The 16,079-nt window shown below is 44.3% G+C and overlaps 1 protein-coding gene across 2 annotated transcripts; it reads right to left on the reverse strand.

Annotated features, from left to right (window-relative positions):
- Positions 1–2,190: 2,190 nt before the first annotated feature.
- On the reverse strand, positions 2,191–13,434 carry ISL1 (ISL LIM homeobox 1). 2 transcript variants are annotated; one of them, XM_040090251.2, is made up of 6 exons: positions 13,315–13,434; positions 12,200–12,389; positions 9,034–9,293; positions 6,774–7,057; positions 5,006–5,173; positions 2,191–2,644 (listed from the first exon to the last, which is right to left on the reverse strand). In XM_040090251.2, exons 1-6 carry the CDS (start codon positions 13,340–13,342, stop codon positions 2,528–2,530), a joined length of 1,047 nt encoding a protein of 348 aa, XP_039946185.1. In that variant the 5' UTR covers positions 13,343–13,434; the 3' UTR covers positions 2,191–2,527. The 2 variants fall into 2 exon arrangements, with proteins under 2 accessions (XP_039946185.1, XP_039946184.1); XM_040090250.2 differs by having other exon boundaries at positions 6,774–7,060.
- Between the last annotated feature and the right edge of the window lie 2,645 nt (positions 13,435–16,079).

Genomic DNA, 16,079 nt, shown 5'->3' on the forward strand with positions numbered 1-16,079 from the left:
CGTACCAATCCTCTGATCCTGCATGAAAACACAAGGGTTACTGATCACACAGTTTAAGGTAGATTTCATATTTATTTAAATATTTATCAAGTACTCAAAAATGTATTACACTTGAGCATACAAAATGAATCCAGTTTCTAATCAGGATGATTGAAATCCTTGTATTAGATTTTAACATTTTTTTTCATGTTCTCTGTACTGTCGAAACGGTTTGTCTATAGCTGAGCTTGCTCAGGGTGGGCTGAGATGGTGAGGAGGGAGGGAAAAGAAGGTTATGTTAAGAAAACATAGGGGTTTGAAATAACTGACATGCAAACCAACTTGTCTTTGTCAGACTGAAAATCACTGTATGTTCCACTCCTTAAGGGTGTTTTAAAGTGAGCCTTTGTCTTGTGCTGCCCGGGAGACTAGGGAGCACTCGGGAAAAACAACTCTTTCCCTTTTTTTTTCTTTTTTTTCTTTTTCATTTTTTTTCTTCTTTCTTTTTTTTTTTTTTTTTATTTACTTCTTTCTACTTTTCCCCAAGAAATCGCCCACGTTTCTAGCTTTCACCACCCTCTCCCCCGCAAATTAAAAAAGGAAGAAAAGAGGGAGTGAAAAGAGGGAAGTCGACAGAAAATAAGGAACATATTCGTGCAATTTCACAGCAATATCCCCGACAGAAATATCCCCACAACTATTCCTCCTGCAGCATTATTCAATTGTTTTGACAGCAGACATTGATAAATAATGGTCATACTTGACTCGTTAAGCAAAAAGCGTCCCTTTTATCAGGAGCTTATACTTAAAGTACAGGTCACTTCAACAATCTCAACAACGAGGCTTTGGTATACAGCACTTTCTTTTTATTATTTTTTAAAAATAGCAGAACTCAGCAAAAAGCCTGAGCTCTCAGTTCTTTAGATGTCTTAACGTTATGTCTGATCATGCCTAGAGTAATATCACTTTTAAGGGCAAGGGATGGGGTGGGGGAACAAGAGACTTTCTAACGTTATCGATTGAAAGCTAAGGCATCCAACTAGCCCTGATACAGTTGTTGAAACTGAAATTTACAAGCTGGTCGTTAATACTTGCAATAAAATATCACACTCCTTTCATTCACTAACGACCGCCTTTGCATGCAATATTTTATTTCAGGTATTTTAGCTGCTAACCTGTAAATATTTTAAAAAAGGGAACTTTGTTCATTATTTAGTGTTAATATTATCATCATTGTTATTAATTTTCTAGTCCAAACGCTTATCTAGTGAAATAGTCCTGAAGATATAATAATTCTACATATGGCGCTTTTATTTCACATCATATTTAAGGAAAGAAAAAGGACAAAACCACATAGAATTAGACATATAATTCAAAGACCACGGTACAACCTTTTCTTTTTTTTTTTTTTTTTTTTTTTCTTTCTTTTTTACTTCAGCAAACAAAAAAAATAATCAACTGACATGAAAAGTGGCAAGTCTTCCAATAATAAATAATAAATTACTTTATAATTTTGCAATGCAAGAGCAAACAAAAGGAGTGATTTTTTTTTTTTTTTTTTTTTTTTTTTTTTTTTTTTTTTTTTTTTTTTTTTTTTTCCTCCTAGAGAGTGAGAGAGAAAGAGAAAGGAAAGAGAGAAAAACAGTCGTTATAACCAATGACTATACACATCTCTGGGGGAGGGGAAGGTTCTTGGGTGGACACATTTCAAACACAATCCCGAGACGCTTTGTGGCAAAATAGAGGTATACCTTGTTGCAATGTTTTTATAAATTCACCTTTAAAGAGGAATTCAAAAATCTATTTTTAAATGCATCACGCTTAATAGGGGGTGGATCTCAACCAAACAAAATCATAACCCCGCTACAGGCATGCTAGAAGAGACCCAGGAAAAACCCCTTGTTAAGAGTCAACTAAAAACAACATTGCAAACCAATGCAGCTCCACCTTCCTGCAAGGAATCTTTCATCAGTGCAGGCCTGAATCGTCTCTTTCCTGACGGTGGAAAACCTACTGGAGCTTCTTTTGGCAAGGCTATCCCCAATATAGAAACAGCACCATTTGGAATGGGAGGGACCGGATAGAAAGTCCCTCTACCTTGGTTGGTTTCTCCCTAAGATGTGCAGTCAAATGAAAAGATTTCCTTTTTTTGTTTGTTTGTTTTGGGTGGGTTTTTTTTGTTGTTGGGTTTTTTTTGTTGTTGTTTTTTGAGATCCACGAGTACAAATCCTTTATATTTGGAAAACGTCTTTTTGATTCTCCTCTGATCATTGAAAACACGGGGTTTGTGGTCCTTCTAAATTTTTTTTTTTTTTTTCTAGTAAGATCCCATGATTGTCTTCACAGTGTTGCTACCATATTACCTTGTCTTTTCAAATATGACTCTGTTCATCTCATGGAGCAGTTCCTTGCTAGGTTCGTTACAGGGTTGTTAAATATTCTTTCCCCCTAAATTTCGAAGTCTCAACATGTTCACTTTCCCACTCTCTTCAACAGGGGTGAGGGTAAGGGCAGAAACAACAACAACAGATATTTGAATGAATGTTCCTCATGCCTCAATAGGACTGGCTACCATGCTGTTGGGTGTATCTGGCAGCTGAGAGGACATTGATGCTACTTCGCTTCCAGTGGAATTGGAACCAGGTCCTCCTTCTGAAAAATTAACCTGCCAAAAATAAAAAAATATAAAAAAAAAAAAAAAAAAATAAAAAAAAAAAAACAAAAAAAAAAAAAAAAAAGCAAGACAAAAAAAAAAGGAAAAAAAAAAGAGAGAGGGAAAAAAAAAGAAGAAAAATAAGAAAAAGAACTGTTGCTACGACTGTAAAACTCAAAGAAAAGTAGCAGGCAAAGAAGAACACAAAAAAAATATACAAGGCATGCAGCCAATAGGCCTGATACATCTCCCCAGGAGGCTGTGTCACTGCTGGTTGCTCTGTTTACCTTCCCCATTGACTTCACAGGCACCCTCTTCAGGCCTTCGGCCAAATCACCAAGAAAAAGTAGATTTAAAAAATGGAAAGAGAAGACTGAAAAAATCAAGCAAATAAACAAACAAACTTATTAATGAGGCCTTCTTCCCTGTCTTGCAAGAGTGGTGCTCCCACTAGGATTTTCTAGTCAATAATTTAGGAGTGCATGTGTTTTCTTGACATGAAAGTGAAAGATTACTTTTTTCCCCATTGGTGCACATATCAAAATAAACCTGGAAGGAGCATTCAGGACCAGAAGGCATTTGAAATCAGCCATCCTCTTTCATTCGTGATTCGAGGCTGGTGCTATCTCTTCTTAATGAGAGTCTGTTTGATAAAAAAGGTCACACTATTCCATCCTAATGTGCCCCACTGCTCCTGTTAGTTTAGGAGCAGTGCTGGGAAAAGACATGACTTGAAGGGTGGAGCTTTGTTAGTCCAGAAGCATTTCTTTGGCACCTATTTAGCTGGCCAATTCTGTGATTAAGACCCTTGCCAGATTAGAGCCTTGCCTTGAACAGCCAATGAACTGTCTGTTCCTTACACTATTCTTTAATTTAACTCTTTTCCGCATCACATAATTTGTCGAATACATATCAATATTAATTTGTCAACCTAATGGTCTATTTACCTATATGTGTATGTGTATTTGGACTACCCATCTTCCATCGTGCCCTTTTTTTTTCTTTTTTTTTTTTTCTTTTTTTTTTCTTTTTTTTTTCTTTTTTTCTTTTTTTCCCTTGAACTGTTTAATACAAAACCTCACTGCATCAAAGATTTTTAAAGTCTCGTATTTTGTTAAGGCACAGTAAGTAAAGCAACCAAAGGAGATAATTTTTTCTCCTGTCTGATGGACAGCTTGATTAAAGCAGGAAAAGCAGTGGTTGCTTTAGATGCAAGAGGATGCAAATAGCCCTGCTGCTTCCAGAGTAGGCATAGCGTGCCAGCGAGGGGAACACGCTGTAGACTGCTGTTGGGCAAAAGAAAAGGGATTCTGCAGGAGAGCATGATACTGAACTGAAAAGGTCTGAACACAATGCTAGATTCAACTACAAACCTGTCTTCCATCACTTGGTGTAAAAAAAGAAAAAAAAAGGGGGAAAAAAAGGAAAAAAAAAAAAAAAAAAAAAAGCACCCAACAGATCAAAAGAATGTTTACATGTTAATTTTTTGTAACTCTTATTCTGAATCCCTGAAATAGTATACACAACATACCTCTTTATTTTAAAGGTCCGGTTTTAACACACGTAGGCCAGGAAACCGACTTAAGACTGGACTTCTCTCCTTAATTCACCTTGTTGTGCCTAAGTATTGTTAGTGATATGGTCCCATAAGGGCTGCCAAGTGATGTAGGCATAAGGAAGTGAGTTAAGGAAAGAATTTATTCTAAAAGGTCTATTTGGTTTTGGCTTAAGGTAGTTTATTATATTGCTTGAATTTTTCACCTAAATATGTACTAGCAATTTCCTTTTCAAAGAACATTTAATGTAAGCTATATATATATATATGTATAGATTCATGCATACATATAGATACATAAAATTATATCTAGAAGTGCATGCTTAAGACATGAACTTTGAAATTTTAATTGAGAGATCATATTTGTCTGACAGCTGACGTTATAATCATGTATTTGAAATTCACCCTACAGCGTAAAGGAAAATCAGCCTGAGGTGGGGAAGGGTAAATTCTAGAAACTGCTTTCGCAAATGTAAGTACAATTAAGTGACATATAAAAAGTGTTTTGGTGAAGTGCTTTCAGTTTTCAGGACTGTGCGAGCTATTATCAGACCTGAGTTGGGCCTTTATCCAAACTCACACTCAACACAGAAATATCTCTGCTGTATACTAAGGTCGATTTTGCACAAAGCTCTGTGAAATCAATTCAGTTCTCTGCTTTTACAGATGCAGTCATGCCCGACTTGCAATTTCTGGAAAACCCTTCTGGAAAGCTAATCTGGATTGCTTGTCTTTCTGAGAGCATCTGGCACCTGGAGTGAATCGCCCATTGCTCTGACCCGGGTACCGGCTGGCTCGGGCTGGGAACCGACACTTACTAGTTGCTGAAAAGCAGGTTGGTCTATGTCACTCTGCAACGCGAAGTCACTCAGTACTTTCCAGGGCGGCTGGTAACTCTGCACCTCCACGGGGTTTGCCTGCAAACCGCCGTCATGTCTCTCCGGACTAGCAGCCACCATTGGAGTTCCTGTCATCCCTTGGATATTCTGTAAACAGCCCAGCAAAAGATGTTAATGAGCTTGGTTAACTTTATTGTATATAAACGCTGAGTCAATAAACCGCTTTCTATCTTATCTATACGGTCGCTTGTATTTGCTTTGTTAATCTGCTGTGAATGTCTTACTCTATTCTACTCTAGGTCAGCCTGTTTCTGCTCGCTGCATTTATCACGGTGGAAGTTTACTTTCTTTCTCTTTAATCCTCCTATTCGTCTCAAGGTATACCCCCTCCGCCCCAAGCTCTCTTGAGCACGAGCACTCTGTATCTCGACTGCCAATGGACGTCTCAGAACGAGGAATGGGTAATCCTGCTCCCTTCTACAGTTCTCATCCAGTCTGGTTTTGTTTTGTGTGACCTTAACTGGGTCGTATATCCAGCGGATGACAAACCTGGGGTACGTCATTACCACGCTCTTTCTCTCAAAAAAAACCCCAACAACAACAAAAAACCCACCACCAAAACAAAACAAACAAAACAAACAATCAAACAAAAACCCAAAACATCCCCCCCAAACAAGGAAAAAAAAAAAAAAACCACACAAAACAAACAAACAACACCCCCCCAAAATACACACACAAAAAACCTAACCAAAACAAAACCAAACAAACAAACAAACAAACAAACAAAAAAGCCACAGCCCTCTGAGTATGCCCTGTCGTGCAGGCACAGTGTGCAGCAGAACTCCTAGCCTCGACGAATAGATTGTTAGGCGAGTTAATAACACCGTGTTTTATTGCATTCCAAGAGAGTGAAACGAAACTCCTTAAATTCCACTTAACTAGGCAGCCTTATGAATTAATAGTCATTCTCGGGTCAGTCAATATACACAGGGAGACTAACAGACTCTTCTTCAAGTGGACTTACAGCAACAATAAAAAAGAAACAAATTTGGCTTAAAATGGAGACAGACAATTTGTCCTGCTGAACCCAGTACATTCCGCCTGTTTACATCACTCATGCATATATCTGCAGAAAAGAGCTCTACATAGATATAACTACGTATATATTAACCTGCAAACACTATGGTAATTCTAAAAAAATTTGCATTGCATTTGTCTTTTTCTGCATTAAGTGCACTGACAAACACACACTTCGTAGTACATAAAGTGCTAAGAAAAACACCTCTTATTTTTACTTTAAAAAAATCAAAACAACAACAACAACAAGTTACTTCTGGAATTACTCCTGTTTAAAAACACGGAAGAGGGCAAAGGCGTCCTTTTCTCCTCAAGAGACCCTTTGCATATGCAGTATAAGTATTAGATGAGACTGGGTTTATTATGTCCCATAAGCTCTGCAGGTCTCATTCATGCTGCAGAGAAGTTAGTGTAAGCTACTGAATATTCGTAGCCCCACAAATTCTAAGTACACTTGAGCAGCCTAACCGGCTCCTCGCTGTGGTCTGTTTCGATTGCACTGACAGTAGAGACGAACGGGTCTAAGCAGTATCGTTTTCATTGTTTTCAGGGAGATAGCAAAAAATTAACAGCATTAAACCGAGCCCTGGGGCTCTCCGGGCCGGACATACACCAAGCGTTTCTCATTGGGAATTAAGGCAGCACACAGAGAGAGGCTGAAACCACTTACAGTTTTGTCATTGGGTTGCTGCTGCTGCAGTTGCTTCATCATAATGCTCCTTTTTTTGTCCTTGCATCGTTTGTTTTGAAACCAAACCCTGATGACCCTCGGGCTGAGGCCAGTCATTTCTACCAGTTGCTCTTTCATGAGGGCGTCAGGTCTGGGGTTGGCAGCGTAGCAGGTCCTCAAGGTGTGAAGCTGTTTTTCATTAAGGACAGTCCGGACTCGGGTGGTCTTCTCGGGCTGCTTGTGGACGTGGGGCCGCAATGCTGGCTGTCTGGCAGAGATAGGTTCTGCTGTAAGGGAAGGGGAAGGGAGGAACAGGATCCCCATGAGTAGGAAGCAGGGAGTCTGCAGAGACTATGAATCTAAACTGGTGGGACAGGGGAAGGTGGCGGGCGGGGGGGGGGGGGGGGCGGGGGGAGCGGGTGATGAACCCTCTTTCAGAGGCCATTCAAGCACTCAGATCTATTGGAGCTGCTGCAGCCCCCTCTGCTTTATGCACTGGTGGAGTGACTGACATTTCTGACTCCACAGACAATTAATTTGCAAAAACAAACCACCCCCTAAAACCCCTAATGACAGAAGCTTGAACCTGTATGAAACTTGACAAGGGAGGGCAAGTTAGCTAAGGTGTATGTACTCTAGGAAAGGAGCAGTAGGGTTTTATGTATTTATTTCCTGACAAATCACCAAAACAGATTTTGGCCCGAAAATTAGTGGAAGACTACTTCTTAAATTAATCATATTTCGGGTCTGCTTCTTGTATAGTGAATCTAGCTCATTTTAGTCAGAAGCCGTGATAACGTTCGGCGGCTCCCGGCAGCTTGACGCTTTCAAACCAGAACAAAACAAGCCAAATCCTCCCCACCACGCCAAAAAAAAAAAAAAAAAAGGCCGGTGAGAGCTCCCTATCTCAAAGCACGGGAGATGGGATTTATCTTAAAAAGTGGAGGAGCTAGGTGCATTTGCTTATACTTTGGATGAATAATTTAAAAATATCTATCTAGTGCTTTTAAAAGGAGAGCAAGCCCAGCAACACAAAACTACGGGTGGCATCACATCAAGAGCTCGAGTGTTGCTGGTGTTCTGCTATTCTGTGCCTTATGTAGCTGTAGCTATTATGTGTAATCTGACCCAGCCGAGGGAAAAATAAAAACAGGGGGTTTTTTTGTTTTGTTTTTTTGTTGGTTTTTTTTTGTTTTGTTTTTTTTCCCCTAAAACTGTTTCAGCTAACAGAAATGCTTGCTTTTTTACAGTCGGGTTCCGACTTTTCTAACTGTAACAATGCATCAGCAAATGCGATGACGACAATACGAAGGCTTCAAATCTTATCAGTATTGTACCTGCCGACACACTAAGCCTTTTGGAGACATGCACAAACACGATATAGGGAGCGCAGTCTCTCTAGAATTCTGCCCTGATCAGTTACGGGATTATTTCTCCCTATATATAAATGTCACCTGAAAGCAGCTCAGAAGAGGGAAATGAACCCGTTTTAGAGCAGACGTATTTAACAAACAACTTTCCAATTTACAGTTACTTGCACAGCGAAAGGGCTGGCCAACCTTGTATCGTCCTGCCTAGTTAGGCTCAGGGAAGTGTCCCTAAAGCTGAGTGTCTCCGAGTATCTGACGTACACGTCGAGAACTGGAAGTGTGAATGAAGTTGTGAGGTGAGGAGAATCTGAAGTTACAGGGCTGAGTTTTGAGATGAAATTCTCATCAAATTACACGAAACGTTTCAAGAAGGCAAGAGTCACTTTAAAAGGCAATTACCGAAGATTAGCTTGTTGACAGTTTTAAATTACAGCCTGAGCGCCAGCCTGTAGTTATGAAGTCTATCTCTATTCAGACCCCACTTCCTCCAGCGCTCAGAACAGCTTCTCCCCTCGTTCCTGAGGCAGCGGAGGGCTCTAAAGGCGCAGACCTGCTCTTCGCAGCGGCTCGTCCCTCTCCGGCTCAGGCTCAGGGCCGCCCCGGGCTCGGGGCTGGAGGAATTCCGCACCCGGTGCGCGGTGGGGGCGGGAGGAGGGCAGGCTGGCGGGTGGGGGCGCGGCCCCTCCACAGGTGTTCCACCGAACGCGTTCCCGAACGCGGGCGTTTCTCGCTTGAGGCGCCGCAGCCTCTCCGCGGGCGCGCACGCCGGGGCCCGGCTCTCCGCGGAGGCGCGGCACCCGCTGAGACCGTGGGGCTCTCCGCGCCGCCCGGAGCGGGACCGGGCACCGCCGAACCCCGCGGGTTTCCGCGGCGCTGGGCGCGGGCGGTACCTGCCATCTGCAGCGGCCGGGCGGGATGCAGGGGGCTGAGAGGGTCCCCGCCGCCCAGGCTGGCCCTCTCCACCACGTCGTGGTCCGCCCGACAGAAGAGGCCGTCTTCCCGCAGCGCGAATTCATCGCCGGGGATGAGCTGGCGGCTGCAGGCCACGCAGCGAAAACACTCGATGTGGTACACCTTGGCGCGGGCGCGCATCACGAAGTCATTCTTGCTGAAGCCGATGCTGCATTTGGCGCACTTGATGCCGTATAACCTGAGCAGGGCCCAGCCCAGAAAGAAGGAGAAGGGAGGGAAGGAGGGAGAGCACGGGAGGGGGAAAGGGGAGGGCAGGGAAGGGGCGGGGGGGAAGAAATGAAAGGGAAAAAGAAAGAGGTTTTCACTCCTGCTCCTGGGCAGCCCCTGGCCCCGCGTAGACCCGCCACGCGCAATCCACTACTTTAAAATTCACGGAAAATACAGAAGCCGAAAGAAGAAAGGAATAAGCCGGATTCACTCGCGGTCGGTGCCCTGATCCCCGTGCCGTAAAAGGCGGAGTGGACACAAACACACCGGTGGAAGAGAAGAGTTGGGAGGCTGAGGTGTAAGAAGAAAAAAAAAAAACCCAAAAAAAGAGACCCCCTTTCTTCTCGAGGGTATCCGACCTCTCCCTCTTGCCCCAGCGCTCGGGGTGCTGCAGGAGTGGGGCCATCCCTGCCCTGTCCCTGCCTCCTCATCTGACCTAGCCTGGCCTGGGGTTGAACCGGACTACCCGAGCACACCAGGGAAAGGTGAGACTGCCGAAGCTGCCATCCCAGACACAAACCTGCCATCTCCACCAAACTTTTTGCGCAGAACCCACCCAAGACTTGTGCCGCTTGATGCGTGTTCGGACTGCCGTCAGCTTAGCCTCCGGGACCCAGCAGGAGTGACTGCCCAGCGCGGGGTCTCTTCCCCTAGCCCCCTCTCACCAGATTAATCTAATACAACAATATAAGCATAACACACATGCCTCCTCAGGCTCACATTTACAGTAGTGTAACCCCTCTCTCCCGCCCCCAGCAAAAGGGTAGTTTCAGTGCCCTGGATCTGCAGCTTATCTCTACCTCAGCGTCTCTACCTGCCCCGTCTCTCGTCCTCCTGACCTTCCCACCTTGAGCCGGCAGCCAAGCGCTTCGGTAGGAATGAGAAGGCAACCTCTCGCTGACAGCCCCACAAAGCAAATTATGAGTTTCTGGAATGGGTGGCTGGCTCCTCGTCTCCCATGAAGGAGAGGACGTCAGCTCATCCACCAATAGATAAACATAAGAAAATCTCCAACTCGACTGTTGAACTGCACACTCTCTCGTCTCCCAACAGGGTACTTCTTAACCAGAAGTCCTTAGTACGATTAAAATTGCATCTTTGCACAAATGTAAGGAAACATGCACTTATGCACGCTCACAATCCACAGAACTGTGAAAACTGCTCCTAAAACTGAGCTAATATTTATCCCCACCAATTTCCTCACCGGTATACTTTCTTAGAGGTACACTCTGTAATATATGCTTGTAAGTACACACTTCTGTAGCTTCTATGGCTGTAGAAGTGTACTAATCCTATATTCAGGGCTACATATACCCGAATTACACAGTTTTGAGAAGAAAAAACTGAACGGCTAAACAGGAAAGGAACAGGGTGATCGTAAAGTAGGTGCATTCATAGGTACTAAAGTTGCGGTGGTTGCCCACAGGTTTAACACTTAGAGATTGGCTCATGGTCTAATTCAAAGACGTAATGCACTTTTTCCTTTTTAAATTATTGCAAATTAAATGTATTCCGGATTAGTCTAAAAGAGCTGAATTTTTTTTTCCTGCTAAATTTCTCCCGCTCAGTTCTAGAAGGACATAAGTGAATACATTTCGATCCAAACTTTTTCCTTTCATTTGAATTTAGAGAATTAAGAGAACGATTCCAGCCTTCTTTTATAATAATAATAATGAAAACAAACAAACAAAACAAACAAACAAAAAAAAAACACCCCTCCGGTTTTCGCCATTTTAGAACTTGGAGAATAATCTCACGATGGCTTGAAGGAATGGTTTGTTTATAAATCGTGCACTAGACAAGGAAAGGCTAGAGGGTTTTATTTCAATTCAGAATTACACAGAAATCAGAATATATCTTAGGTGCCTAGGTGATTTGCTTCTAAAACCTTCTGAAAAAAAATACTATTCATACTTCAGTGTCATACAAACTTATGATTTGGCAAACTCAGTAGGCGACACTGAAACGGATCAGCATGACCCAGGAGCACAAATAATAAACACACTCGAAATTCCTGCTTTGGTTTCTCCACAGTGTCAGCATTGGCAACTCTCACATTTTATCAGTTACCAGATTTTAATGTGAGGAAGGAAGCGGTTCCATTATCTAAATATACCCAATTGTTCGCGAACAGATGATGGGCAATTTGATCTGCTCTGTCTAATTCATCAGTACAGATAAGATAAGAAAGAAAAGGCAGTCAGATATCACCAAAGGGGTTAATATTTAAAAAAGATTAAATGTCAGTTATTTTAGCTAAGAAAAATTTCGGTCTAAGTTTTAACATCCCCATAAAAGGATCCTCCAGTCAGAAGGAAATTTTTTTTTTTTTTTTGATAGGCCTAGTTTAAATGTGTTGTTGTTTTTTTTTTTCCCTACTTTTTATTTATTTTTACGACATACATGCTTGAAGTGCCTTTTTTTTTTTTTTTTTTTTTTTTTTTTTTTTTTTTTTTTAAATGCCACTAGGTCTTTGCAGAAACAGAGACGCATTTCTCAGGTTGTCTTAGAAAGTGATCTGTTCCATGTTTCTCATAATATCTACACTATTGAAAATATTCTTCGTTATCAACGATTCTCTCTTTGGTTAGAATCACAGGAAACATTGCCAAAGTCCTCGAAAGGTCCTACATGGTCCCGAACCTCGTTCTAGTAATACAGATATTTGCATTTGAAAAGAAGAAAAACAAAACAAAACAACAACAACAAAAAACTTCATTGCTAACTTTTTTCCTCGCAGTGGGAAAACACATAAAAACATACCAATCATCTTTTACCTGCTTCCTCACAGTTTCCCATCTTAATTCCCCCGCCAAATTTATAAAGTCAAAAAGAAAAATAAAATCTCCCCGAACACAATTAACGTAAATGGCGTACCTGATATAATCTCTTTTACAGTAGGTTTTGCCATCCCTAACAAAGCACGTACAGGTCTCGTCCAAATATTGATTACACTCTGCACACTTCAAACATGCCGCATGCCATTCCAAATCCGGAGAAACCCTCAGAATATACTGATCGTGAATTTGATTGCCGCAACCAACACATAGGGAAATCAGACGTTTTTCTGAAATGAAAATAAATACATGATTGACTAGCCGTTTACTCTCCTACAGAGATAAACACACTTTTAATGTTATTCCCTTACAAAGCATATTGTGGGAGCATTGTTTGGTTTCTGCCTTCTTTTGTTTGTTTGCATATTGGGCGGGGGGGGGTGTTCGTTGGGTCATTTAGGTTTGTTTTTTGATTGTGGTTTTTTTTTTTTTTTTTTTTTTTTTGGTTTTGTTTTGTTTTGTTTTAAGAATATTACACTTTTGGATGGTAATTGGAGTGTGCCATCAAAACCTTGCCTCGCTTAGAAAGGAGACGGAACATATGTTAAAATGCAAACGTGAAGAATCTTTAGGGTGAAGGTCCTAATTTCACAAACATTGCACGGAATCAAAACTTCAAACTCCCACGTTGTTTAATTTTAATTTTATTGTTCGCTTGTTTGAATGCCCTGCCTCACGAGGAGAGCACCTATGTATTTCATTTCGCATTTTAAGATGTTCTGACTGGAAACGATGAAGCATGATTGGGTGCACTTCCCACTCAGCCCTTTTCCTCAGAAGGGAGTCGAGGCTTCTAGCAAGAACAAGCATCGTTACGGCTGTCACTTGCTCCCTTTTGCAAATCTAATGCTAATGCCCCTAGACCGGCTAGGTACTGGATAGTCAGACAGCCTCACCGCAATCTATCACGAGAAGAATTTAGGGCTCCGTGGTTGGAGATCCCGTCAAAATCCTCTCTGCTCCCAAAATTTTAAAAAAGAGTAGGACCCCAGGCTGCTAACATATAAGGCTACGACAGAGCAAGCATGCAGGCACGGTAACAAAGGCACCCTCTCTAACATTCAAATTAAGTTCAGCACTTCAGCAGTCCGTCTGCCTGAGGCGATTACAATAGACAGCACACTTATTCCAACAACGGTAAAGATTCCGCCTTACTTTTTGGTGGGTCTCCCATGTCTCCCATATCTGTAAGAGGGTGTAATGTCCACAGTGAAATGGTGTACGGTTTCGTTTTAAGACCCCAAAGTAGGTTTGAGAGCTGTCGCTAAAAATAAGAATAATAATAATAAAAAAAAAAAAAAAAAAGTGGAAGTATTAACAGAGGCAAAAAAAAAATCGAATTCGGAAAAAAAAAACAAAAAACAAAAAACCGGCACAAAACACCACCGGAGTGGGAGACACTGTCAGGGCTGCGGAGAGAGAAGGGGACGTGCGGTGAGGCGCGGTGCGGGGCGCGGCGCCGGGGGGCGCGGCGGGGTCCGTCCACGCGTAGCGGTGCGGAGCGGTGGCGGCGCGGAGGCGCGGCGCGGCGCGGTGCGGCGCGGTGCGGCGCGGTGCGGCGCGGTGCGGTGCGGTGCGGAGGCGCGGCGGTGCCGGACTGGGCGCTGGCGGCGCGGGCGCTCGCCTCGCCCTTATCTCTTACTCAAACTTCTCTGCTCCAACTCGGCCCGCTCGCCATTGGCGCGACGTCACGCGCGGGCACGTCACGCCCGCGCGCGCCCATTGGCGGCGGGCGGCGCGGCGCAGCTGCTCCATTATCATATTTCAGCGTCTGGCGGCGCGGCCGCCCGGCTCGGGTTCGCGCGGCCAACTTTTCCTCGCTCCTTATTTGTATTTCCCTTTATACTTTTCGTCTTGTCGCTCTCCTGCATCGCCGTCGCTTATCTCCCGTCGCACCTTTCATTTTCCTTCCCGGCCCCGCTCGGGCTGCTATGCCCCTTCCCCCGTCCGGGCTTTGCTGAGCCACGCGTACCGTTTCCATACGGATATATACATGTACGCGCACGCATATATTTAAATATATATGAAAAAATATATGTGTGTGTGTGTGTGTGTGTGTGTGTGTGTGTGTGTGTGTTTTGGTGGTGGTGGTGTTAATCCAACTGTTTTCTTCCCGAGCGTTTATCTTTCCCAGGCGGATGGGACTCCCTGGTTCGCCCAGGCGGAGGTGCCCTGAAGAGGGAGGGCAGGCGGGCTGGCTGAGCGCGACCCTAGCCACGAGATGGGACTGTTTACGTTTCTCCTCAAGCCTCTTTCTCTTATAAGCCGTGGATAAAATCTTCGATATTTTTGTTATAACGCAAGATCGATGAAGGAGCAAATATTTACCTTAAATTGTCTCTCAAGAACTCATGCCTTTCCCCAAAGAGAATCCCTTAAAAAATTATTATTATTATTATTATTAAAAAAAAAAAAAAGTGTGGGGGGCGGGGAGGTGGGGAGAAGACGCGGATTTGCTGTAGGAGCGGACCTGCAGCGCTGCTTCCTGGAGGCGATGTGGGAGTCCTCACCCGAGACCTGCGGCCAGGAGAGGTGCGGTGCGCTGCCCGCGCCCTCGTCTGCGCAGCGGCGCGCGGCTCCCCTCGGATTCCAGAGGGCAGCTATCTGAAAGTTTCCCAAACCGGGCAAAACACATCTTAGACGTGGGGACTGATTTCTTTGTGTGTGTTATTCAAAGGGCAGATTCCACTTCAGTCTGTGCGGAACTGCACCCGCTCCCGAGCGCGACCACCCCGTGCTCTTCCTACGCCCCCCTCGCCACACCTGGATTTAAGCGCTCCCTTTGAGTTTGTTTAGATCTCATTTTTGTCCTCTCTTCCATACGGACTATTATACGGCCCTCATCAACGTAGGGTAGAAGTGCCCTCCAATCGCTATTCTTTAGGAAAATATACTTGTTTTCAGCGTCCCATGCCTTTAAAAGGCAACCGAGTTTGGGTGTAAGAGAGGCAAAGCCGTATTCATGCAGAATAATTTTCCACGAGGAAGTCTGACTGCAATGAAGCGGCCAAGAAACAGTTCTGAAACTCGCATTTACTGTTGAGATAGCTACTAAACAACAGACCATCTTGTATTTCTAACTTTTTTAGATATTTTCCTTTCCGAAGCTGAGGGAGCAAACACATCCTCCAGGTTTATTTCAAACAAGAAGCGGGACCCAGTGTTGTCACTTGCGGAGATAATTAAACTACCCTGAAATGATCTCAAGATAGTGTCAGGAGGTTAAGATATGGTTGTAAACACGCGCATGCAGTTAATTTACATATTCGACGTTTAAATAAACAGTGTGAAGTGCAGCTCTACCAGGTGATCACTTCCACAACCCAAGAATCTGGCGATACACATATACGTGGGGGTGTTTACGCACATGCATACACATAAAAGATTAGGGATAAATCTGACTATGAATACTTAGGCAACCAGGCATCAGAGTAGTAGCTGTAATTCTCAGCGTTAGCTGAGTAAACCAAAAAGCAGTTAAAGACTTCCGAGCCGGGCAGCTTCGGACGGCCTGGCACGTGTTTGGGGCAAACCGTCAGTAATGGCCAGTTCCACTGAAATCCGCGGCTGCAGTGCGGTCGCTGCGCCGCTCGTCCGGGCCGGGGGAGCAGGGCTTCGCCCTGTTTCTGGCCGTGCCCCTGCCGGCCTGCAGCTCCCCGGGGGCCGCGGTGCGGGGCCGGGCGGTGCGGGGTCCCTGGGCGGTGCGGGGTCCCTCGGGGGGCGCAGCGCCGCGCCCGCCCGCCCTCTCCCCGCGCCCCGGCGCGCAGGCGGCGCGGCGACCTCTGCTGGCCGAGGGGCGAGCCACCGCGGCCCCGCGCGGCGGAGCTTCTGTGCCTTCTCCTGCGGGTGCGCTGCAAATGTCATCCTCTACCCCTCCCCAAGGGGCATGCCCGGGCCTCCTTCCGTCCCCTACCCCACCA

This window comes from Hirundo rustica, chromosome Z (genome assembly GCF_015227805.2).
Source record: "Hirundo rustica isolate bHirRus1 chromosome Z, bHirRus1.pri.v3, whole genome shotgun sequence".
Lineage (NCBI taxonomy): Eukaryota > Metazoa > Chordata > Aves > Passeriformes > Hirundinidae > Hirundo > Hirundo rustica.

What these genes read in the sequence shown, in the direction of transcription:
- ISL1 (XM_040090250.2), bottom strand. Translation starts at nt 13,342, where the DNA reads ATGGGAGACATGGGAGACCCACCAAAAA. An exon ending in TGTAAAAGAGATTATATCAG is followed by an intron (nt 9,294 to 12,199) that starts GTACGCCATTTA and finishes GGCCCTGCTCAG; the next exon opens with GTTATACGGCATCAAGTGCG. An exon ending in AACCTGCTTTTCAGCAACTA is followed by an intron (nt 2,645 to 5,005) that starts GTAAGTGTCGGT and finishes TATTTTTGGCAG; the next exon opens with GTTAATTTTTCAGAAGGAGG.